The sequence below is a fragment of the Tiliqua scincoides genome, chromosome 3 (assembly GCF_035046505.1).
Source record: "Tiliqua scincoides isolate rTilSci1 chromosome 3, rTilSci1.hap2, whole genome shotgun sequence".
In the NCBI taxonomy this organism is placed as follows: Eukaryota; Metazoa; Chordata; class Lepidosauria; order Squamata; family Scincidae; genus Tiliqua; species Tiliqua scincoides.
Window position 1 is genome coordinate 192,178,228 of NC_089823.1, and position 25,281 is coordinate 192,203,508.

The 25,281-nt window shown below is 43.8% G+C and overlaps 1 protein-coding gene across 1 annotated transcript; it reads left to right on the top strand.

Annotated features, from left to right (window-relative positions):
• Positions 1–4,761: 4,761 nt before the first annotated feature.
• Positions 4,762–25,031, top strand: PARL (presenilin associated rhomboid like). The gene is made up of 10 exons (XM_066620654.1): positions 4,762–4,872; positions 6,554–6,746; positions 8,006–8,146; positions 9,947–9,995; positions 11,698–11,793; positions 14,588–14,737; positions 20,958–21,028; positions 22,266–22,367; positions 24,407–24,504; positions 24,735–25,031. Exons 1-10 carry the CDS (start codon positions 4,802–4,804, stop codon positions 24,829–24,831), a joined length of 1,068 nt encoding a protein of 355 aa, XP_066476751.1. The 5' UTR covers positions 4,762–4,801; the 3' UTR covers positions 24,832–25,031.
• Positions 25,032–25,281: the final 250 nt, after the last annotated feature.

Here is a 25,281-nt window from a genome sequence, read left to right on the forward strand (position 1 = left end):
GAAAATGATGAAATGATCCGTGGCCACAATACTAGAAATGGTCACAAAGCCACCCTAATTTAAAAAAAAAAAAAAAATTCACATCACCCATCCTTGTCATGTAAAGATTTGAGGAAAAGTGACAAAACCCATCTACATAGCAACAGCTCACCACAATACTTTGCATTTATCTACTTTTCCAGTGTTCAAAACACTTCATATACGCTGTAAACTTTATAACAATTTTGTGTGATAGGCCATTGTTATTAACTCCGTATTGCTGATCACACTATTTGTCCAAACCCTTTTGTGTTCAGATATATATTGCCTCTTAACATGGAGGCTTCACTTGCTTGCCTAATGCTGTTGATAGACTTACTTGTGTGAATGCATCATATTGATACAGGGTCATATATGTAGAATGCATTTATGCTATGCAGTTAGAACAAATCAAATGTTTATAAGTTAAATAGAGCAAGTGCTTGGCAGCTTGAAAGAAAAAACTTAAAATCCATTTTTGCTCTCTCTGTCTGAAGCTTCAAGCTGACAGCTAAAAATAGCAAAGTCTCAAAGTTGCTCTTGGCAGCATGCCAAAGACATCTAGCAAAGAGATAGGGAGAACAATACACAAGGCACTGCTTTGAAAACAGGCCATGCTGGAAAGCATCCAAGTCATCTTAAGCTGGAAATTCCCTGCTTGCTTGTATGTCATTGAAGAGAGGAAAACCCATAGCAAAAAAGTATTTTGCAGTTTAAACATAATTCTGTCAGGTTCCTTTTAAAAAAAAAACAAAAAACAGTGTTATATACACATGTTGAACACTGGGAGAGCTGTTTAGAAGGTACTATACAAAGCATCATAGAAGTGCCAAAAGATTGCTTGCTTGCAAATAATTCTTCACTGCCTTATAGAGTGTAACTAACATATATAAGGATATAATAGCATTAAAGTGAGTTTTAACTGCATAAAATACATAGAAAGGTGGAAAAGCTATTTCCAACCAAAAATCAAAAGGTCTGTCTCACAGACAGCTCACAAACTTTGGAATGTGGGAAAACAACATCTCAAAGTTAACACTCCTCTGTCAGACCTTGAGGATTCAAAGTCCTGCTTGATACTTTTGGAATTGTTGCATCTCAGAGAGACTTGGCAGCAGCATACGGGGAAAAGTTGCTTTTCAAAGATAAAACTTTTGTCTTGGCACCAGTAGTGGGAAAATTGGAATGATATAAGGCTGAAAACACACAAACTTGTAACATTTTGGTGAGGGACTTGCAACATTAGGAGAAGCAATGCAACTTTTTATCTGTTGGCAGATGGAAATAGGATTTTCTATCAAACAAAGATGCAGACACAGCTAGACAGAAACAGATAACAAAACATCTAGGGAAAGCCCCTGACTGAGCTAAAACATCTATGAGAGCCTCTGTCTGGGCTACAACAGACAGAAGGAAATGTGATTTAGTTAAAAGTAAATGAGAAAAGATTTCTTAAAATCCTTATTTTCAATAAGAGGTTGGTTTGTCTTGTATTAAATAAATTACACCACTATACATCCAAAGGGAGCTGGGGATAAGAATAGGCCCTCAGTTTGGCTGTACTTGTCGTAAGAGGCGACTAAACAGCCACCAGGTAGATGGGACTGGTTAGCCTGGGAAGGCAGCTCATCTGAGAGAAGGAAAACTCTGATCCCAAACCTCCACTGCCTTGTGGCTACATCCAGTTATGGAAAAGGCTTCAGGAGTCAACCTCGAGGCAAAATCCGGAGCCGGAGTCCCTGAGGCAGTTCATGGCTGAACACAGTCATGTTCTGGCAACTCCTGCGACGCCGCTGGAACCAACCGTATTGGCCTCTGCCTTTCCATTGGACCATTTCAGCGATGTGGAGAGGGGGGATTTGCTGCATGGGAAACAATCTATCCTCCATATCTACTTTACCCAGGCTTCGCGCACTGGAGAGGACACTCTGTTCCAGAACCACCATTCAGAGCGCGATACCATAGTCTTCCGAGACTGAAGGATGCCAACATCCAAAGGTAACAGGTCACATATGGGATCACATCATGGAATAGAAAAGGCTCAACTTAGACAAATGTTGGCAAAGAGCCCCACAGTGTCTGGTAGAAGGAATGTTAGAGATAAACAGGTGGCTCTTGCCAAGGCCAACCAAGTTGAGGATGCCAAGAGATAAGTACAAAGGACATGCCAAAAAGCCAGTTCTGAATAATAATTGAGGTTACAGTGCTCTCTACTGGTACTTGCAAACAAAGTTTTCTATATGTTTAAATGTATGGTATTGCCTTATTTGAAACCTGTAACTTGAAGCCAATCAATCAAATGTTTGTAAAGCTATGTTACAATGTTTCCCCTTACCCCGTGTTGCTCTGCAGCGGCCCTAATGGGTCTGTTCTGATCTGCACCACATAACGAGGAGACACAAATCCAAACAGCCCAGGATTACCCTGGGCCACCCATGAACAGGGTCAGGTTCTGGCGTAACTGCCGGGTCCTGGCCCCGCCTCCCACTCCCCACCCACCTGCCCAAGGTCCCACCTGCCACTCACCCTCCCCCACCCTGAAACGCCTCCCTCCCTCCCTTCTCCTCCCTACCCTCCCCACGCCCCTGCCAGACCCCTGCATTAGCCGAGCTCAGCTAACACAACTCACCCTCTCCCCAGAACCTGCAGCGGCACGGGGAAGCCAGTGCACGTTTGTGCACTCGCCTATCGCCCAGAAGAGTGGCACAAGGGATTTGCGTCGGCCCAAGTGAGGGTCAGGATTGAGCCCTTAGTAAATTGATTTAATTTGGTCATATGAAAGTGCTAAAAATTTTCCTGCTTGATTATGGCACTTCCGGCCGTGACATCACTTCCAGGTTAGTGACATCACTTCCAGTATATCCCAGCAGATTGTCAATCTAAAAAGTGGGTCCTGGTGCTAAAATGTTTGAGAACCACTGGTCTATAATGACTGGGAACATTTTTCCAGAGTGTCAGATAGGGTTCTTTCCCAGAGACTGAATGTGGGATTTTCTGCATGCAGTACATGCAAGGCTGGACCAAGACTTCTCAACATGGCACTAGTGCTGCCTCCTTGTCCTATGATGAGCCAACCTCTGCTCTTCCCACTCTCCAATGTGCTAGTTCAGAATTTTCTTCCCCTCCACTTTTCCTCTTCCTCTCTACCCCCCTCTTTTTTTGGAAACAGAAGCAGTGGAGGTAAGCAATCAGACTGAGATATGTGCCCCTACCAGTCTGCTGCCTGAAGCAACTGCTTCAGTTGGATGGGCCAGGCCCAAGGACACATGCTTTTAGTCCTCCTCCCTGCCTCATACCAAATGCTGCAGTATTCATTCTCAATTCCATCATGGCAAGAAAAGCACAACAGCTTTTCACTGTAGCAGCACTACAGCTACAGAAGTGCTACTCAACAATGTGCTTAACACCAGGCTGTCAGCTGCTTTTTTTCCTGGCAAGGCAAAGGTCCTATATTTTAACAGTTACATAACTACAGTACGAGATATTCCATGTGGGTTGATCTTTTTCCCAGCTTGGAATGCAATGATAGGGGAGAAAAAATTGTGCCAGTTAAAAACTGAGAAAGACACAAGTGTGCTACCCAGGAGGGAGTCACATGATGGTAAGGAAGCTCAACTAGAGCCTGATCCTATCAAGGACTGCAGTGGATGGAGAGGCAGGTGAGGCAAAGTAAGCTCCATTGACTATAACACAGTCCTACAAAACTGAGGATCAGAAAAGTTTTTCTCAAACTTTTATGATGGTTTGATATGAATTTGGGGTGCCGATTCCAAAAATGGCACCCGTTTTGCCCTATGATGTCTAGTTTTGGAGATATAGTATAGCCTCATTAGCGAATGGCTCAAGCAGCTTCCTCATGAGGAAGCCATGGTGTAGGCTGTGCTTAATTCTACATGGTGTAGCCTTCCTCACGAGGAAGCTGCTTGAACCATCACTAAAGAGGCTATGCCATGTCTCCAAAACTAGGTGTGACAGGGCAAAACGGATGCCATTTTTGGAATCAGCACCCCAAATATACCCAGGAATTGGTGTAACGTTTAAGGAAGCAAAATGTGCATTGGCCTGTGTAATGGGACTTATTTCTGAGTGGACATGCAAAGGATCCAAGGATGTGTGGCGGGTGGGGAGGCAGGTGAGGCAGAGCCTCCCCACAAGAGTCCTTTGAAAAGCACAGCTGCCCTGTGGTGTGCAGGCACCACTCCGCATGGGTGAGGCAGGTGAGGCAGAGCCGCCCCACCAGAGTCCTTGTGAGGTATGCAAGCACCCACAACCCACACGCTGCTGGCTGCCACTTTGGTGGGGCAGCTCTGCCTCACCCATGCGGAGGGCGTGGGTTGTGGGTGCTTGCACACCTCACAGGGCAGCAGCGCTTTTCAAAGGACTCTGGTGGGGAGGCTCTGCCACACCTGCCTCCCCACCGGCCACACGTCCCTGGATCCTACAGGTATGTCCACTCAGAAGTCAGTCCCATTAGAGTCAACGGGGCTGAGTCCCAGGGCAGTGTGGCTAGGAGTGCAGCCTGAGAGCCCGCTCCTATGCACGTCTACTCAGAAGTGAGTCTCGTGAGTGCCCACGGGGCTTCCTCCCAGGGAAGCGTGGCTAGGACTGCAGCTGCAGGAGGGCCCCGCGGGTCAGCCGCTCCCCCAGGCGCCTCCAGATGGCGCCGTGGGCTGGCGAGGCTCTCTCTGTGCGGCTGTGACGGTGCGGGTTGCGTCAGCGCCCTAGATGCCGGACGGAAAGGGCCGCCGGTGATCCGGAAGCGCTGCCTGTGGAGGCGGAGAAGATGGCGTGGAACTGCGGTGCCCGGGCCTGGCTCAGGCAGGAGTGGTGGTGCGCTGGAGCCCGGGCACCCAGGTACGGACACCCGCCTGGCTCCGCGCGGGCACGGCTGCTGGAGGCTTCAGGGGACGCGGAGCCTGGGCTGGGCTGGGCTGGGCTGCGGGCACTCCCTGGTGTGGAGGCGGGGGCTGGGTGTCGTGGCTCGGCAGGGCAGGTGGACCTCTCCCTCAGGGTGCCACCTCCCGCTCCAGGCCTCCATGGGCGTCGTGCACGTCTCTCAGAGCCCAGGCCCATCTGTGCTTACTCAGAAGTAAGCCCCATCGTAGTCAATGAGGCTTACTCCCAGGGAAGTGTGGATAGGATGGCAGCCTCATAGCCCAATCCTATCCATGTCTACTCAGAAGTAAGTCCCATTACAGTCAATAACGCTTACTCCCAGGTAAGTGTGGATATTTTGGCAGCTTCACAGCCCAGTCCTATACATGTCTACTCAGAAGTAAGTCCCATTATAGTCAATGAGATTTGCTCTCAGGTAAGTGTGGATAGGATGGCAGCCTAGCAGCCCAGTACTATACATGTCTACTCAAAAGTAAGTCTCATTATAGTCAATGGGGCTTACACCCAGAGAAGTGTGGATAGGATTGCAGCCTCAGAGCTCAGTCCTATCCACGTCTACTCAGAAGTAAGTCCCATTATAGTCAATGAGGCTTACTCCCAGGGAGGTGTGAATAGGGCGGCACCCTCAATCTTCAGTGCTATGGAAATAATGCAGACCTTGTGCCTTCGACCCACCTTCTGTGAAGGTGAAAGGAAGCTAGAAAGGAAGGTGTGTCTTGTCTGTCTGCTTGGAGGGGAATTGATGGAAAGGGATCATTCTCCCTGGCTAAGCTCAAGTGTGTAAATCACTGGTACCCTAGGGCTGTGTGAGCTCTGGAATGTCCTATCCTTGAGAAGACCTCTTTCTGGTCTTCACCTTCCACCCCATAACTCTTAGGACCCAATCCTATCCAACTTTCCAGCACTGATGCAGCCCTGAGGATAAGGGCACTAATGTTCCCTGACCCTGAGGAGGTCTTTGTGACTACCCCCCCCCCAAAGTGCAGCACATGCTCCCGTGGCACTCCCGTGCTGGACAGTTAGATAGGATTGGCTCCTTTGTTTTTTTTGTTCTTGGTGCATATGCTCATTACTTTCCTTTTGGATGGGAGAGTTGCCTGCAATTTTCAATATGTACTTTTAAAAAAAGGAATAATAATGTAAACAGTTGCGGGGTTGTGCCAATTCAGACACGATGGTCCAAAATTTTATTTGACTGTAAGTGCATATTTTCTACTTGATGAAACTGCCTTCAGTAACTGGTTTCCAACTGTCATAGTTATGGGATCTGCCACAAAACATGACAAACCGTCTTCCGAATTGATATGCTTCTGAAAATAAATTTGTTGAAATATTGCTGATAGGGGGTATAATTATTTTACGGTTGTAAAAGTTTAGTATGGAATTGGCATTGGAAAATGCATTTCCTTGGTAGCATCTTGATCATTAAGACAATTGCATGAACTTCACATGATACTAAAACAAATTTTATAGTACATGTTCTGGGCAGGTAATATCTAAAATAATATCTAAAACTCTGGAGTGGCTGAGAAGAAGCTTTCACTCATTACTGTCTGATAGTGAAACTGGTATTTTTTTCATATCTTGAAAACATTCAGAATGAGTCCATCGTGTGCTTAGTACATATTTTCTTTATTAGGTCTTCCCTATATACACAACAGAGAAATGGATTCAAAAGACAAGCACAGAAGAGTGATTCCCAGAGGCCTAACTCTGAAACTGGTACCAAACCACAAAGAAGTGGTTTGTCTCCCCCGCTCCCGGACCCTGTCCTTCATGCATCTTCCTATTCAGTGAAGAAGCTTGTGAAGCCATTCTTCTTTACAGTTGGGGTAAATTTTTTCATTTTATCTTATAATTAGCAACAGCCCTTATATAACTAACAAAAACAGATTTATTAAAAGAAGCAACAGAATTGTACATACAATGTGACTCAGTGGTTGTATAGTGGCAGGCAAAGGCATTGTAGCATTGTGAGAGATGAAGGTGTGCTTATCGGCATTTTCTCATTCGTAAAATTGAAAGTTATGGAAGCTGTGTAACGTACAGAGTTTGTTTTAGATTGAAAGGCCACAGAAGTATAGGTGTGCCCTTGTATCTGCGGGGGTTCTGTTCTGAAACCCCCGTGGTTAAGTGAAACCGTGGATATGGGCAAATACCCCACCACCCTTTGGAAGCCAGCAGAGACCACAGATGTCTGCAGATTCTGCCAGGCTCAGACTGAACCTTAGTGGCAAAAACATGTGACTTCTGTTTTTTTCAAAAAACCTGAAGTGATGTTTTTAATGCCTTATAAGGCATTGGGAGGCCTGAGGAAGCCCCTGAGGGCTCAAATGCATGCAGCAAATGTTTGCAGGGGGGCACATGGACGCGATCCACGGATATGGGTCTGTGGATATGGGGGCCCCCTGTATTCAGTGAATAAAAAGAAAATTTAATTGTCCATATTTTTTCCATAATTTAATTGACAATAAATTGTCCTTTAGGCTGCTACTGTGCAATCAGAGTGTGATCTAAACCTGGAGATCTGCTGGCGCAACTGTCTCTGCACTAGCAGAGGATGTTATAAATGTGCTGTAAGGCATGTTTGCACATCTGGATAGTAAGTACTGGTAGGGAGGTCTGTGTACCCCCACTGATGCTGCATGCAGATGGACAGCTGCTGGCAGAGGTGAGAGTTGTGCTAGGTGGTGAAGCGGCAAGAGGGTGGAGGAGAGGTGAGGAGGGGCATTTTTTGAACATGGAAGGTTGGAACAGGAGCTGATCAGGCCTAGAAGGTGGGCGGGATCTGCATAGCAAACTATTTAGCAGGTAGGGATCCAAGTAGCCCAATAAGGCAGGCTGGGGCATTACTTGTTGTAAGGGGGAAAATATCCCCTTACCTGGAGGAGATTTACAGCCTTCTACAAAGCTGTACTGGATATAGCAAAGGTCATGTGGCCCCACTGTACCAGCCCAGATTACGATTGGGCGGCCTGTCTTCTAGGGCCAGTTTTAATGCTTTTGTCATACAGTTCTGCACATCGTTTTTCCTCTCTTAACACAGGTGTTTCCTGAAACTCTGAGTAAATATATATCTAATGTTGTCTAGTTTTCAGGCTTTGCTTTTGGGTCGGCTGCTGTCTGGCAATATGAAGCTCTCAAATACAAGGTCCAGAACTATTTTAAAGATACTCGACAGGACTGGATGAATAAGATACGACCACAGAAAGGACTGGCCTTCAGAAAGCAGGTATAACACATTTATTATATGTATAAAAGCGCATTAGTTTCCTGCACCAGTGCATTAAAAAGATGGATGTCATAGCGTCCAACCCCCATCTCCTGATATTTTTTCCTATTGTGCCTTCTCATCTTGGAAGTATTATTATTAATCATTTCTAAATTTTGAATCTTTTAAAAAGGTTGAAATAACAGGGTTGTTGTGAGGACAAGGAAGAGGGGAGGAGCAGCTGTGTAAACCGCCCTGAGCTCTTTGGAGGAAGGGTGGTATAAAAATGCGAAAAATAAAATAAATAAATAAATAAATAAATAAAGCTGGTATGCAGTGCTATCAGAATAATAGTTGAAATTATCAAAATAACATGAAAACTAGAGATGTGAAAGAAGTGTGACCAGGATAGAGAAGGTTTTTATCCATCATTGGTACACTGATAAAACAGCAAAGAGTTGCAGCTCTGTCATTGGAACCTTTTCCCATGAGAACCCATTGCATGAGTGTAACATTCTTTTCACTTGTGGAAGAAGCTTATGATGAATTGCAAACTTAAATACAACCAAAGCTGGTATTTGGATCCAGATATTATGCATCATTCATGTGCTGTTGGAGGCTATATTGACATTATGTCTTTAAATATGTTTGCATGGCATATTTGAAAAGGACTTCCTGAGAAACAACTATGATTCCATATGCTTGTAGCAGCCAAAATGGTTAATGTTGAATAAGGGAAGATTAGTTTCCAGTAGTAAAAGAATGAATGACATTCTGGTGCTTTTAATGAAATGTATTTTAATAGTTGTGATCCTGTTTGTTTGCTCTATTTTAAAGTTTTAATCGTTTTCAGTTTTTATGTTTTTAGTATTGTTTAAACTGAATTGTAATGGTTTTATGTTGTTAACCACCTTGAATCCCCTTCAGTGTGGGAGAAAGGTGGGATAAAAATCCTGCAAAAAATAAAGTTATAAGACTTAACCAGTAATTTTATTCCTGATTGCTTTGTTCATACTGGAGTATGATGCTGAAGAATAGTACATTTAGGGACAGATGGAATTGGCTCGGTCATTATTTGGGATACTAACTATGAATGTGTTGGGGATAATGCCTTTTCTATGAACTATAATCCTATGTTTCTGGTTCACTTGTTTAATACTACCGGGTCCCATATTGTGATTGGCTGCAATTACTGTACAAATGATAGCCAACAGTACATATATTAGTGAAAAAATCATTGTAGAATTTTCATTTGATTAGAATTATGCAAATATATCCATGTAACTTTTAGAATAATACTTAATGTCTATCTTTTGACTGTTGCTATAACAGTCAACTGCATGATACAATAAAATTCTCAAGTGTGGGGCTCAAGTGTGATGCTATCACTTGAGCCCCACACTTGAGAATTTTATTGTATCATGCAGTTTAGTGGTCTTCAGAAATGGCTGTGTGGGCATAATAGAGTATTTGAATGCTTCATGAGCATTCATTCCTTCTTTGGTTGTTGCTGACATATAGATAATGTGATGAAATTTTAAATTGACCAGCCAACCAAGTGCATGCATGTTGACTTATACAATATTAATTATGGAGGCGGTGTAGTGTGTGATCCATTGAAAACGTGTTGCTTCCTTCTTGCATATAATTTCATGGCGGTGGGAATTCTAGGATTGGGTATTTTGTGTGTGTTTGAAAACTTTCTTAAATGCTTTGCATACTGAAAATGATTAAATTGCATACCAATGTATTTCTGTCACCTTGAGTGCTTGTATTTATTGATTAGGTGACCAGGTGATGATTTCCCTTTTTCTCTTTCAGATTAACCTTTGGTGGAATAGTCTGAGCAACGGGCAACGTGCTGTGTCAGGTTTGTGTTAGCTTACAAGTATTAGACATACTCAGGAAGAGAAATATGGCAAACAGGTACAGTATGTCAGTGAATGGCTTTCATACCATGCTTTCCGATTGTTAAGATCATCTTGGCCACCAACGTGCATATTTTGCTTCTTTGCATAATTACACTTTTGTAATTACATAATTACAGTCTCTACATCACCTACATGTTTTATATTGCACCTATTTAATTTAAGTGGGAAGTAGTGCAATATGATGATCAACTTGTTCATTCTAGAAAGTTGATGATGCTGGTCTGTGACCCTGGCCTTTCTGTCAGGGTGCTTTATGATTAGGTCTTTTTTTCATTGTTTACAAGATGACATTCCTACACGGGAGTTACTTAAAAAGCTGTATGTATCACAAAGACATTACTTAATGTAGTTTTTAAATATGTTTTGTCTCAGCTTTCACAGCAAAATAGGTGACTGATAAACTAACCTTCCTTGAAAATAGGCATTACTTAGGTAATATAGGATCTAGTCTTCATTTTTTTAAAAGCCCAATCACCATTTTCATTTTGTACTCCTTCTGTTGTAAGTAAGTAGAAAGAAAATCAAGGATGTGTCCACTTCATTAGTATTTTGTAAGTGATCTTTATTTTCACTTCTGTGTGAGCTTAAATTTGGAAGTAAAGATACATACACAATTATTTGTAAGAGACATGAATGAGCAATACGTTGGTGTTTGTTTTGAATGAGATGGGACACGACAGACTACTTTTGATTTTGTTATATTTCTGGAAAAACCATTTTATTGAATTCAGGGTGCAATCCTAACCCCTTATGTCAGTGCTTTCCAGCACTGGCATAGCGGTGCCAGTGGGACATGTGCTGCATCCTGCAGTTGGGTGTCACTCACGGAGGCCTCCTCAAAGTAAGGGAATGTTTGTTCCCTTACCTCAGAGCTTCATTGCCAGTGCTTTTCAGCACTGACATAAGGGGTTAGGATTGCGCCCTCAGTGACTTATGCTTATTGCTACCTGAAATATAACAATTTTAGGCTGGCAGACCTAGTTGAAGCTTGGGTGCTACTTGAGACAGTTCCACCATCCCTTGTGCCCAGTCTCCTTGCCCTTCTTCTCATTGCTGGGTGTGGGCAAGGAGGGTGAGGCACGGCCATCCAGAGCCTGGTTGTCTTGCTTGGAGCTCTGACACTGCCTCTTTCTGAGCCCATCCTATTTCAATAGCTGCTCTCTTCTTGTTTGCTTGAAACAGGATGGACACAGAAGAAGGAGGCAGTACCAGAACTCCAGGTGAGGGGGCCTAACTCTGGATTACCACAATTCCCTCTCCATGCCCACAACTTGTAGTTTTCCTAAGCAGCTGGGTATGAGTGAGATAGTGGCAGCAGGGGGCAGATTTTTTTCCTTTGGGCTGCTGTTGGCCCAATCCTCTTCCTGCTCAGTCAGTATCGGAGAGCTGACTGAAGTGGCTCAGTTAGCAATGAATGGGAGGGGGGAATCAGAAGGGTAGACCCTGGGTATGGGGCACCTCTTGTTAGTTTGCTGTTCAACCGTCCCCTGCAACTCACTTGACGTGAGCCTTTAAGTTTGTGTCATGTAGGGAGATAGCCCTATCTGCTGGTTAAGATTACAAAACTTTACTCTTGGGTGGAATACATTGAAAAATTTTTCTTACATGCTCTTCCACTAATTTTTGTTAATTAATTTGTAGGCATCATAGCTGCAAATGTCTTAGTATTCTTTTTATGGCGGGTACCTTCCTTCCAGCGAATAATGGTCACGTATTTCACATCGAATCCAAGTTCTCGTAAGTGTACTTCAATTATAGTATATGTAGATTTATGTAGATTGTTTTGCTTTTTAACCTGGGATTGTGATTTGACTACATGATTTACAATCACATGATTGTGATTTGACTACATGGCCTTTCATGATCACATGATTGTGATCTACACAAGACTACAATCACATGATTGTGATTTGACTCTAAACCTTTAGGGCAGAGGGCCACATAAAATATCTGGCATGGTGTTGAGGGCCGGAAAAATAAATAAATTTTAAATATAAAATTTAATTAGAAAGCCAAAGCCCTTCAGATGGCCCAAAAGTCACTACTAGTTTTCCAGGAAAACAAGGAAGTGATGTTTTTAGGCCTTTAGAAGGCATTCTGAGGGAAGGCACATGGCCTCCCTGTTACCAAAAAGGGCTGTTTTGTTTAGGGGAATTAGTATATTAGCCTCTTGGAAACTTTTAGGATCGCAGGCTGGATAGCAAGACAGCGTAAAGCAAAGAAATCCCTTGTTTAGCTTAAAGAGGAGACTGGGAGAAAGGTAACTTTCAATCAAAGGATTATATTTTTATTGCAAAAACACACAAAGGTAAACATAATACACATGGAGAATTGATAAGTATAGATTTCTAGTACTTGTGTCTAGTGTACCTAGCTTATGGTGGCTGCATGTGCTATGTATTTTGTGCATCCAAAAGGAATTCAGAAAGGATAGGTTGTAGGGAAGGATTTTAGGGGTCCCTGGTCTGCCTAACCCCGTTTGCTAACTAAAGATGGGGGAAGAAGGGGAGAAATAGGTAGGATGGAAGGGAAAGAGTTTTAGACGCAAGATATATTTACCTGTCCCGGGGAGCAGTTGGATGGGAAAGAGTCCTAGGAAGGACCATTCCCTTGGGAGTGCAGCCAGAGAGAGAGCATGTGCTCGGAGCCTTCTCTTAAGGGGTTGTGTCTGACCTAGAATGACCCGGATGTGTCGTAGTGCTGGTCTAGATGCGCATGCTCAGTATACACACAGGTACATGTGGGAGTATGTAAAACAAAGGGTAGAAGGGTCCAGAAATCAGCTATCAGCAAAGCCTGACTCTGGGGGAGGGGGGAGTAGCTTGCTTCCTGTTGCTACTGGATTTTGGAGTCAGGATGTGCTTGATTTAGTTAACAATAGGTGATAGACTTTGCTGCCAAGGTCCTCTTCCCTTAAGGTGTTTGCATATTCAGTGATTGACTTAAACAATAAAGACATTTCCAGTGTCTCTAGAGAAAATGAGTCTTTCCAGACTGAAGGTGGCCAACAACATGAGAAATGAGTAAGCTTATGATTTGACTCCTTTTGTGGCCTGTAAGAGAAGTTTTAGGCCTGCATTTTAGTCCAAAATACATAACCAGATATAAAAACACAACTTGGAAGGGAAAAGGGGATTTTCACGTAACATCCCTGGCCCTCAGAACACTCTCGAAATGCAACTGGAGCACAGCTCTGGTCACATTCGGTTGAGTGGGCCAGAGCTAGCAGGGGACCAGAGGCTTGCCACGTGCTGGATGAAGTCTTGTTGTGGGCTGCATCTGGCCCCTGGGCTGGGGTTTGAAGACCCCTGATTTAAGGAAATATCAAGTGAATTGAATTCAACAATGCAAAGAACTTCGGGATGAAAGAATTCAGAAATTAATGAAAAGTTATAAAAACTTACAGGTTTTTTTTAATGCAAACAGAGCAAGGTCCAATTGCCTGGTTCAAGCAGTAGCACTAAACCATGGTTTAGCATTATATGAAAACTGTGGAGAACTTTGGGCTCTTGTACTCTGTTTGTACAAGGGGAAGAGGTTTCTCTCCTTCTGTGTAGAAGGAAAAAGGGACAGAACATAGCCATAGTAAAGTATGCTGACTGGTTGCCACTGTTCAATAAGAGGAACTGTGGCTACTCACGCCTCTTGCCCCTTGGCTTTTGAAAGTGGGCCCCATATTGGGATTTGAAGTGAGTCCCGGCTCTTGAAAAGTTGAATACTATTGGTTTAATCTTGTGTCTGTACTAGACCCAGATCTTGCCACAGGGGTGAATTTCTTCTTGTCTTGTAACACATTGTTTAAGTTAGAGCTGTGGGTAAGAAAAAATTATTTCTGTGGCATTAGAAAGTATGCAACTCTTCATTTCTGAGTGATTCAGTTGAGAAAGATGAAAATGTAGATGTTGTGGTGACATGCAGTATTGAAAGGTATGTTCCTGCATATTCCCATAGAAATCCATACCTCTGTGCTCCTTATGGATTGGAAATCCTCATGCTATGCATACTTCTGATTGTGAGAATGAGGTTGGATGTCTGAAGAAGAAAGGGATCATAGCATTTTGAAGATGAAGAGACTAAATTCTGTGCCAAAGCAAAGTTTGTGGAGTTATGCAGTGTTTCCATGTGACCTAGAAAACCTACCAAGATTGTGTCCATATATTTTTTAAATATGTATCCCACATTCATCCCAAAAGGGAAATTCGCAAAGCAGCAAGCAACCTGATAAAAACAAGATTTTAAACAACAAACTAAAAACTGTAGCAGAAGCAGCACAAAATTAACTCTGGAGACAGATCACCACAGAGAACACGAGAGAAAAAAACTTGACAAAACAGTAAAATTCCCCCGCTTGCTTCTTAGAGCAGAATGGTAGTAACAGTTATTCAGTTCTAGACATGTCAAGATCAACAACTTTGGAATGTAAAGTAGGTCAATCAACACTTTCTCTTGCTCAGTTTCTCATTACTCAACTTGTGAATGGAAAAAATAAAATGCTAAAATCTAACAGCTGTTTTCTTCCATTTTTATCTAGGAGTTTTATGCTTTCCCATGTTGCTGTCGACATTTAGTCACTTCTCATTTCTACACATGGCAGCCAACATGTATGTACTGTGGAGCTTCTCAACCAGTATAGTCTCTATTCTGGGACGTGAACAGTTCATGGCAGTATATCTCTCTGCAGGTAATAAGCCTACAACAATCGTTTTTTTTTTCCTCTCAGATGTTTGTTTGTGGGCAAACTTTAAACCTATATAAATTTAGAAGCTGTGAAGAGGGCAGATGCTATGTTAGGGACTCTTAGGAAATGGATAGAAAGGAAGGCTTCTGTTGTTATAATACCCTTATGCAAATCTGCATGTGATTGCATCTGCAATACGGTGTCCAGTTCTGCTCACCACATCTCCAGAAAGATACTGTACGGTTGGATGGAAAAGAGGCAGAAAAGGGCAACAAAAACATTCAGAGGACCCAAGCACCTTTCTTGCAAGGAAGGGCTACAGCATTTAGGGTTTTGTAGTTTAGGGGGGGAAAGCAGTAGTGGGGGATGACAAAGATGCCACATAATTGAGCCTTCTATTATGCACTGTGTAAAGAAAGGGGTTAGAGAGGTGTTGTTTCCCGCACCCTACAATAACTGGAACCAGGGTTCATCTGATAAAACAGATTGGTGGAGATTGAGGTTTGACAAATGAAATGTTTTTTCACGTCGTGCATAACTAATCTGTGGAATTCATTACCATAAGATGTGATGATGGCCACTAGGTTAGAGGATTTTAACAAAACTTATCATATGCCTCTTTCAACTGTTATGCCTCTGCATAGTAGTTGTAGAAGAACAGCAGCAAGAGGATATGCCTTCCTGCCCTACTTAAGAACATAAGAACACAAGAACAGCCCCACTGGATCAGGCCATAGGCCCATCTAGTCCAGCTTCCTGTATCTCACAGCGGCCCACCAAATGCCCCAGGGAGCACACCAGATAACAAGAGACCTCATCCTGGTGCTCTCCCCTACATCTGGCATTCTGACTTAACCCATTCCTAAAATCAGGAGGTTGCGCATACACATCATGGCTTGTACCCCATAATGGATTTTTCCTCCAGAAACTCATCCAATCTCCTTTTAAAGGCGTCTAGGCTAGACGCCAGCACCACATCCTGTGGCAAGGAGTTCCACAGACCGACCACGCGCTGAGTAAAGAAATATTTTCTTTTGTCTGTCCTAACCCGCCCAACACTCAATTTTAGTGGATGTCCCCTGGTTCTGGTATTATGTGAGAGTGTAAAGAGCATCTCCCTATCCACTCTGTCCATCCCCTGCATAATTTTGTATGTCTCAATCATGTCCCCCCTCAAGCGTCTCTTTTCTAGGCTGAAGAGGCCCAAACGCCGTAGCCTTTCCTCATAAGGAAGGTGCCCCAGCCCCGTAATCATCTTAGTCGCTCTCTTTTGCACCTTTTCCATTTCCACTATGTCTTTTTTGAGATGCGGCGACCAGAACTGGACACAATACTCCAGGTGTGGCCTTACCATCGATTTGTACAACGGCATTATAATACTAGCCGTTTTGTTCTCAATACCCTTCCTAATGATCCCAAGCATAGAATTGGCCTTCTTCACTGCCGCCGCACATTGGGTCGACACTTTCATCGACCTGTCCACCACCACCCCAAGATCTCTCTCCTGATCTGTCACAGACAGCTCAGAACCCATCAGCCTATATCTAAAGTTTTGATTTTTTGCCCCAATGTGCATGACTTTACACTTACTGACATTGAAGCACATCTGCCATTTTGCTGCCCATTCTGCCAGTCTGGAGAGATCCTTCTAGAGCTCCTCACAATCACTTCTGGTCTTTACCACTCGGAAAAGTTTGGTGTTGTCTGCAAACTTAGCCACTTCACTGCTCAACCCTGTCTCCAGGTCATTTATGAAGAGGTTGAAAAGCACCGGTCCCAGGACAGATCCTTGGGGCACACCGCTTTTCACCTTTCTCCATTGTGAAAATTGCCCATTGACACCCACTCTCTGCTTCCTGGCCTCCAACCAGTTCTCAATCCAGGAGAGGACCTGTCCTCTAATTCCCTGACTGTGGAGTTTTTTCAGTAGCCTTTGGTGAGGGACCGTGTCAAACGCCTTCTGAAAGTCCAGATATATAATGTCCACGGGTTCTCCCACATCCACATGCCTGTTGACCTTTTCAAAGAATTCTATAAGGTTTGTGAGGCAAGACTTACCCTTACAGAAGCCATGCTGACTCTCCCTCAGCAAGGCCTGTTCGTCTATGTGTTTTGAGATCCTATCTTTGATGAGGCATTCCACCATCTTACCCGGTATGGATGTTAGGCTGACCGGCCTATAGTTTCCCGGGTCCCCCCTCTTTCCCTTTTTAAAAATAGGCGTGACATTTGCTATCCTCCAATCTTCTGGCACTGTGGCCGTTTTGAGGGACAAGTTGCATACCTTAGTCAAGAGATCTGCAACTTCATTCTTCAATTCCTTAATAACCCTTGGGTGTATGCCATCAGGGCCCGGTGACTTATTGATCTTTAATTTATCAATGAGGTCTGAAACATCTTCTCTTTTAACCTCTATCTGACTTAACTCCTCGGTTAGGAGGGGCCGTTCGGGCAGCGGTATCTGCCCGAGGTCTTCTGCCGTGAAGACAGATGCAAAGAACTCATTTAATTCCTCTGCCATCTCTAAGTCTCCTTTTATCTCCCCTTTCCCTCCCTCACCATCCAGAGGGCCAACCGCTTCTCTGGCGGGTTTCCTGCTTCTAACATATTTGAAGAAGCTTTTATTATTCCCCTTTATGTTGCTGGCCATGCGTTCCTCATAGTCTCGCTTGGCCTCCCCTATCACCTTCTTACATTTCTTTTGCCACAGTTTATGTTCCTTTTTATTCTCTTCATTAGGGCAAGACTTCCATTTACGGAAGGAAGCTTCCTTGCCCTTCACAGCCTCTCTAACTTGGCTGGTTAGCCATGCGGGCACTCTCCTGGATTTAGTGGAACCCTTCTTTCTTTGCGGTATACACCTCTGCTGGACCTCTATTACTGTTGTTTTAAGCAACCTCCATGCACTCTGGAGAGACTGGACTCTTTTTACCCTCCCTTTCAACCTCCTTCTAACCAGCCTCCTCATTTGAGGGAAGTCCGCCCGTCGGAAGTCAAGGGTTTTTGTTAGAGATTTGCCTGGTATTCTTCCCCCAACGTGCACGTCAAAACGGATCGCAGCATGATCACTGTTCCCCAATGGCTCAGTAACGTTTACATCTCTAACCAGGTCCTGCGTACCGCACAAAATTAAATCCAGAGTCACCTGTCCTCTGGTGGGCTCCGTGACTAGCTGATCTAAGCCACAGTCATTTAGCACGTCAAGAAATCCGGTTTCCTTATCGTGACCAGAACACAAATTGACCCAGTCAATATGAGGATAATTGAAGTCCCCCATGATTACAACCCTGTCCTTCCTTGTCACCTCCCTGATCTGTTTCCTCATTTCAAGGTCCCCATCAGATTTCTGGTCTGGAGGACGATAGCACGCCCCCAGTATTACATTGCTGCACAAGCCTGGTAATTTAACTCACAGAGATTCTACGGTGGAGTCGGACCCACCTTCAATCTCTACTTTGCTGGATTCTATCCCTTCTGTAACATAAAGGGCCACCCCACCTCCAACACGCCCCTGCCTGTCCCTCCTGTAGAGTTTATAGCCCGGGACTGCGGTATCCCACTGATTCTCCGCATTCCACCAGGTTTCCGTTATGCCCACTATGTCAATATTTTCCCTTGTCACCAGACATTCCAGTTCTCCCACCTTTGCTCATAGACTTCGGGCATTCGCATAAAAGCATTTATACACGGAATGCCCCAGGACGGGCTGCTTATTCGCTCCTTTGTCCCCGCATCCTCTCATTGTGCCAAACCGTCTATCACATCCCATCACCCTACCTTTCCCAATTTCTTCTCCTACCCTGCCTTTGTCTTGTTGTTCTCTAACCTCCCCATCCTCATCCCATAGGGATGAGGAGTCCCGAACCGGATGCCCCTCGGCTCCTGTCGGCCTTCCCCCAGGGATCAGTTTAAAAGCTGCTCTGCCACCTTTTTAATGTTATGCGCCAGCAGTCTGGTTCCATTCTGGTTCAAATGGAGCCCGTCCCTCTTGTACAGGCCCCGCTTGTCCCAAAACGTTCCCCAGTGCCTAACGAATCTAAACCCCTCCTCCCTACACCACCGTCTCATCCACGCATTGAGACCCCTGATCTCCGCCTGCCTAGCTGGCCCTGCGCGTGGAACAGGTAGCACTTCAGAGAACGCTACCTTTGAGGTCCTGGCTTTCAGCTTCCTGCCTAAAAGCCTAAATTTGGCCTCCAGGACCTCCCAGCTACACTTGCCCACGTCGTTGGTGCCGACATGCACCACAGCCGCTACCTCTCCCCCAGCACTGTCTACTAGCCTGTCTAGACGAGAAGTGATGTCCGCAACCTTCGCACCAGGCAGGCAAGTCACCATGCGGTCCTCACATCCGTCACAAACCCCCCTCTCTATGTTTCTAATAATCGAATCCCCCACTACAAGAAGCCCCCGACCCCCCTCCCGCCGAGGAGTATCCCGAGTGCGCTCGGATACAGGCCCATCCCCTGGAGAAGGGGTCCCCCCTAGGGGATTGTTTTCCTCCTCTCCAGGATGACGTCCTCCAGTCCCGAGACTTCCCACCCGGGCAGCCAAGGAGCTGCACGCCTGAGGTTGGGACGAAGCCTGATCGTCCCCGGAAGTCTCCCCACGGTCCTCCTCTGGCTGCCTGCGCTTCTCCAGGTCGGCCACCAAGGCTTCAAGGGAGCGGACGCGTTCCCTGAGAGCCTGGAGCTCCTTGCACCGAGGACACACCCATGACTTATGCCCCAGAGGCATATAATCATACATGTGGCACTCAATGCAGAACACTGGATAGCCCCCACCCTGCTGCTGGCTGTCTGACTGCATAGCTTTTTTGTTGTTGTTGTTGTTGTTTTATTTAGGGGTCCTTTTAAAAACCGTACACTGGATAGCAGCCCTTTTCTCTAGGGAAGAGGAAGGGCAGTGTATGGGGCCCTGGCCTCCTCGCCCTGCTGCTGAACTCGCCCAGATGCTAAACTCTTGTGCCTTACCTGGCACTTAGTTCCCGAGGCACTGGGTTCCCAGAGGCCACACGCGTCTGCAGAGAGCCTCACGCGATGGCCTGCCTAGCTTTATACTCCTGGCTGGCTCCTCCTCCCTCCTTCCTTCCTGATTGAAAGGGGGCTGGCCTTCCCAGGTGAGTTTACAAAAGCTCAGGAAGGCAAATGGCTGCTGATGGGCGTGACCTACTCTGCAGGCTCCTGCATGGACTGCTTGGATTAGCCTAATGGGGCTCTTAATGGGTTGGGAATTGGCCCTTCCTAGGTCCTTTCCCTCCTAGTTCTGTTCTCTTAGGCTGGACTGTTTTTGTACTTGTGGCTTCCCAGAGTGTCTACTCGACCACAGAAATTGGATGCTGGGCTAATTGGTCTGATCCAGCAGGGATCATCATATAGTGCATAATGACAAACATGTATTGCAAAATAAAGTATTATGGGGCTTACCTTACAGGTTGGAATTAAAGACAGTCTATGGCACTAAAAAGGTTGAAGATCTTGATTTAAAGAGATTTCCCATAGGCATAAGTTTGTAAGAAAAATAAAGATGAAATGGAATAAGCTTCCTGTGTGCAGACTTTCAGGTAGAAGAGTGATAGGAAATGGGAAGTTTGGAAGTCCAGAGAATGTTTTAAAGTTGAAGACAAAAGATCTAAAGGGAAGCAAAATGTCTGTGAAATTGGTCTCAGTGCTGTCAATCAAGAACACTCTGGGAGCACTGCATGCTTCCTGAGTAGTACTTTACTTATTTTCCAGCCTGGGAGGAGCTCTCTTTCTGCCTTAAACATCAAGTTCTTCCATTACATCTAGAACTATTGATTTAGATAAGTGGGAAAGGAAATGAGTACTGTACTTTTAGCCCGTATCTTGAGCGCAGTTGACTTGTAGGAATTCAAGTATGCACACTCACCCCCCCCCCCCATAGAGATAAACAGTAGTTTAAATAGTGCCGGTGACGCTACGGCTCATTCTACCTACTCTGTTTATGCCCTGGAGTGAGTCTGAAACAGTATAGTGAAGCCGCTGTTCCCCCAGTCCCCTGTGTGTCTCTACAGTGTTAGTTCTTAGAAACAGTACATATTGGTTTTAAGAGAGCTTTGACTATACACAATTTTGGCTTTATGCTCTGATCGTGGAATGTAAGCCTTGCGTAAGATGTGGGCTGATTCTATACTAAAGAGAATATTTAAATGGATCATGCTGTCAGTTATACTGTGTTTCCTAACCAAGTTTTCTTTTTCTAGGGGTAGTTTCTACATTTGCCAGTTATGTCTGCAAGATGGCCACAGGAAGATTTGGACCATCACTTGGAGCTGTAAGTTTAGAATGCAAAGAATACCTGCTTTTCAGAGGTTGTTTCTGGAGCATTGTGTTATATTATCATGGAATTTTAGTTAAATATGGGGGCTTCTTAATGAACTTAATCCTGGGGGAAAAAAATTAAATTTCTGGATAGGAAGGCTTTTGGTTGTATCATAACGCTTATTAAAATTAAGGCTGCAGACTGCACATTTACCTGGGAGTCAGTCCCACTGAACTCAGTGGAATTTATTTCTGAGTGGGCATGCCTGGGATTGGGCTGTAAGTTTGCCACAATGAACTTGTCCCATCAGTTTTAATGGTGCTTAGCTGTGGCTTAACTTTCTTAGGATACAACCTACACGGTGTTAATTTTCTAAAAAAACTTCATTGGATGTCCAAGTTTTATGGTGCTTGGCTCTCTTAAAAAAAACTTTTTGCAAGGAGGAACTTCTTGGGTTCAGCTTCATATTTGAATCTAGGTCTTGGTTGTTAACAATTTGATTGCTAGGCAATTTTGCTTAGCCATTTGTTCTACTGCTGGGTCCTAGGCGTGTTTGTTTGGAATTAGGTCCCATTGAGTTGAATGGAACTTGCTTCCAGGTAAGTATGAACAGGATTATGACCTTACCCAAAAGTACATTTCATTGAACTTGCTGGGACTGATTTCTGAATAGGCATGAATGGTCCAGGTTGCAAGCTAGCATGGAGCTGCTTCTTTAGTCGACCTTATCAGTATTGCCAGTAAGCTGGATATATGACAACTTTCTTTTATTTCATAAGAAAATGTAATTATTACTGCACAACTTTATCTTGAACAATTTCTGATATTGTAAGTGCTTTGTTTTCAGGACAGGAAATCTCTGATGATTTTTTTAAAAGAAGGAACTTATCCCAGGCTCCTTCACTGAATAAATTCTCTAAGTGTGTGACTTTTGTCTTAACATTTGGGCCTATGCAGCTGGTAGAGCTAGCTGGATTCCTACAGCACCCTTTCTACATCTAATTGGGAACTGCTAATGAGCACAGTAAATTGTAACTACTTTTACAAAAGTTTTATAAACAGTAATGTTCACTTTTTGAATCTGGAGAAGATAAACAATATTTCAGCATTGGATACCTGACATAGGAAATAGTCTCTTGCTGATTTCTGTTCCAAATTTAATTTTCCTTAGGTAGTGCACATCTTAATAGCAAAGTAACCAGTGTTAAAAGTTAACTTTCTGAGTTTAATGTGTGTGTTAATGTTCCAGTCAGGGGCTATAATGACCGTCCTTGCAGCAGTATGCACGAAGATGCCAGAAGCCAAGCTGGCCATAATATTTCTTCCAATGTTCACGTTTACAGCTGGAAATGTAAGTGACTTTGAACACCTGAAAGAGTTGATCTTTCCTCTCTTGCTTCCTACCGATCACCTAAACATGCTTCTTTGTTTTCTGCATTTCAGAACAGCTTATAATTTTGATTAGTCTTGTTAAAGGTTGAGACATGTTGTACAGAATTTCATGCTGCTTTACTTCCTTTACACTGGTATATTTTTAAAAATTGCTGTATGCAGTAGTTCATTTTTTAAATCCTTGATGTTTTCAAAAATAATTAATATTCAGACTGTGAAGTTCCTAGCTCTTGGGATCTTGTAGAAAATGCTACAAATGTATTGCTAAAACTCAATGAACAGCTTCACGAGTGGCGAAGGCCTTGCACTAACTAGTCAGTGGGAGTTTTGACCTTTTTCCTTTGAGCAACACCTACCCTACCCCATCCCCCGATGCCATTTCTTAAACAGCCTTTGAAACTCAACTCAGTTTCTCTCATTTACTCTAGTGCCAATGGTGGTGGTTCAAGAAATTAAGTCTGAAGCCCCCTTGATCACATGGAATGGTGATCGTATGGAACACAGTTTTCCTATATAAAGGAAATATGTGAATCACAATGTCATTGGTTGGATGTGGATGTCTTCCTGCCTTGTACAGACCTAATCTCTCCCAGAATTCCAAATTTGGGGGTGGGGAAAGCATCACTACTAAATTGTTCAGCTATGCAAATAGTGTGATCCATCCAAACTAAGTAAATCTATGCAAAATGGGGAATTTGTACAAATTCTTGTACAAGCAGAATGTAGATTTTTATGCTTAGGGAAACTCTTTTTAAAATGGAACAATGCCTAAAGATTGACTCACATGAAACTGTGAATAGATTGGCACATCTGGAAGTGGCTCTCCTTGTCGTTTCCAAATATTTCCTCTTCACATGATGCTGCTCACAGTGTTGCTGACAGTTTCCTAGTCCTAGGCAGTGACTCTTCAGGGAGGGCTTGGTGAGCATCACTATAGTGGTGAATGTGAGGAAGATGCCTTGTGCTGGTGCATGTTTTGCAGTGGTATTCAAGATATCAGCCCTGTCTGTAAAAGTGCTCCTTTCTCCAATTTTTTTTTCATTTGAAGAAACACTGGAATATTTCTTTTTTGTTTTGGTTTTTTTAAATGTAGCAGCTCTTTTAAAAGTGTGGTTGTAACAGTTTTTGGTACAGCTTTTAATATTTAGTGAACTGTGAGCTTACTAGCACATTGGTGCTTGACATAAAACTATACTTTCCACTTAAAATGAACCTCTTTCATTTGCTAGCCTTAAGCCAATATTTTGCCATGTATTTAATTTGAAATTGCTTTAAATCTTTTGTATCCTCACATCTGGGAATGGACTCCCCAATCAGAGGAAACCAGCTTTCCCCAGCCCTGTCCTGGGTCAAATAAAGCCATGCATGACCTTGCAGGTGAAAGAAATGGCAGAAGCAGTGTAGGGACAATGGTTCTGGGTAGCGACCCCATTGCTATGGTGACTAGAACACCAGATCCAGGTGTCTCTGAAGTGGATGGAGAAGTATGTGGGAGATGGACACACCAGGAAACGGGTTTAAAAGTCCACCAGCTAGTTGAGGAAGGCAGCCAGACTCGGAAGCCAGTGTCCTCCATCTGCCAGTTTCCCAAAGGAAGGGAACCAGCAGTGGAGCCCATGATGCCAACTGAAGGAGGAATTGGGCAACACATCAGTCCCCTCCCCAGCAGAACTTTGAGGCCCTATAGGTAGGTTCTTGCAATTCCTGCTCCAAGCCTCTCTGTCCTTTTCCTGGCAACCCCCCCCCCCCAATGATTATTGAGAAACCATACAGGAGCAAGCAGTGATGCACCTCAACACCTCATTGCCTACCTGTAGGTTTTTGCAGTTTTACATATGAGAAACTAAGGCAGAGAGAATTGCTTGCTCAAGTCCATACAACAAGCCTGTGCTAGAAATGGGACTTGAAAACCCAAATTTATGTATGGCTTTATTAGCTAGTGTTGCAGTTGTGTGTTCAAGTCTTACCAGTGCTGTGCTCTTGTTTATCTACTTCTAGGCTTTAAAAGCTATTATTGCGTTGGACAGTGCAGGACTCCTTTTGGGTTGGAAATTTTTTGACCACGCAGCACACCTTGGGGGAGCCCTGTTCGGCATGTAAGTTTTTGTTTCCTGCTTTTCTACCACTATAACAGTGTGACACTCAGTGTGTTGTAAATTGTGTTTATTTAAAAATAATCCTCTTGTGCCACTAACATGAGGTTCCTTCTGAGATATGTCTTTTGCCAGAGTGGCTTCATGATATGCATCCTGTAAACATGCTTTTAAGTCTGATGATGGGTCATGCAAAGGAATTCAACTGAAGTTATGTTTTTTGTTGTTTCAAGCTGGTATGTAACATATGGCAATGAACTTATATGGAAGAAAAGAGAGCCAGTGGTGAAGGTTTGGCATGCACTGAGGACTTGGAGCCCAAAGAAATAAAGCAGGACTTGTAGTTGCTGCATTTTAAAAGATACTTGCACAGGAATGATGTACTACTTGAAGACTGGAAAGTGGATTGGTTATCGCATTACTACATGGGAAGCATTGGGATCTTTAGTTATGTGATAGCTCACATTGGAAAATAAATTCATTTGGTAAGAAATATGTGTACTTGGAACAATAAAGATTTATACCTTATAGCTTCATGAAGTGAGACTATTTTATTTCCCCAGGATATTATGAATGAAATTGGATCAGTGGCATGATAGTTTATTTTAAATCACAATGTGACAATTTTAATTTCTGGAGATATTAAATGTAGGCTTTAGAAAATGTTGGGAGTATGTTTGTTCCAAGCCTGCAGTCAACGAGAGCAATTATAGCATCACACAATACTGCACCCAATTAAAAGTGTGCATACATTAAATTATCCCTGATAATAGTTTGAAC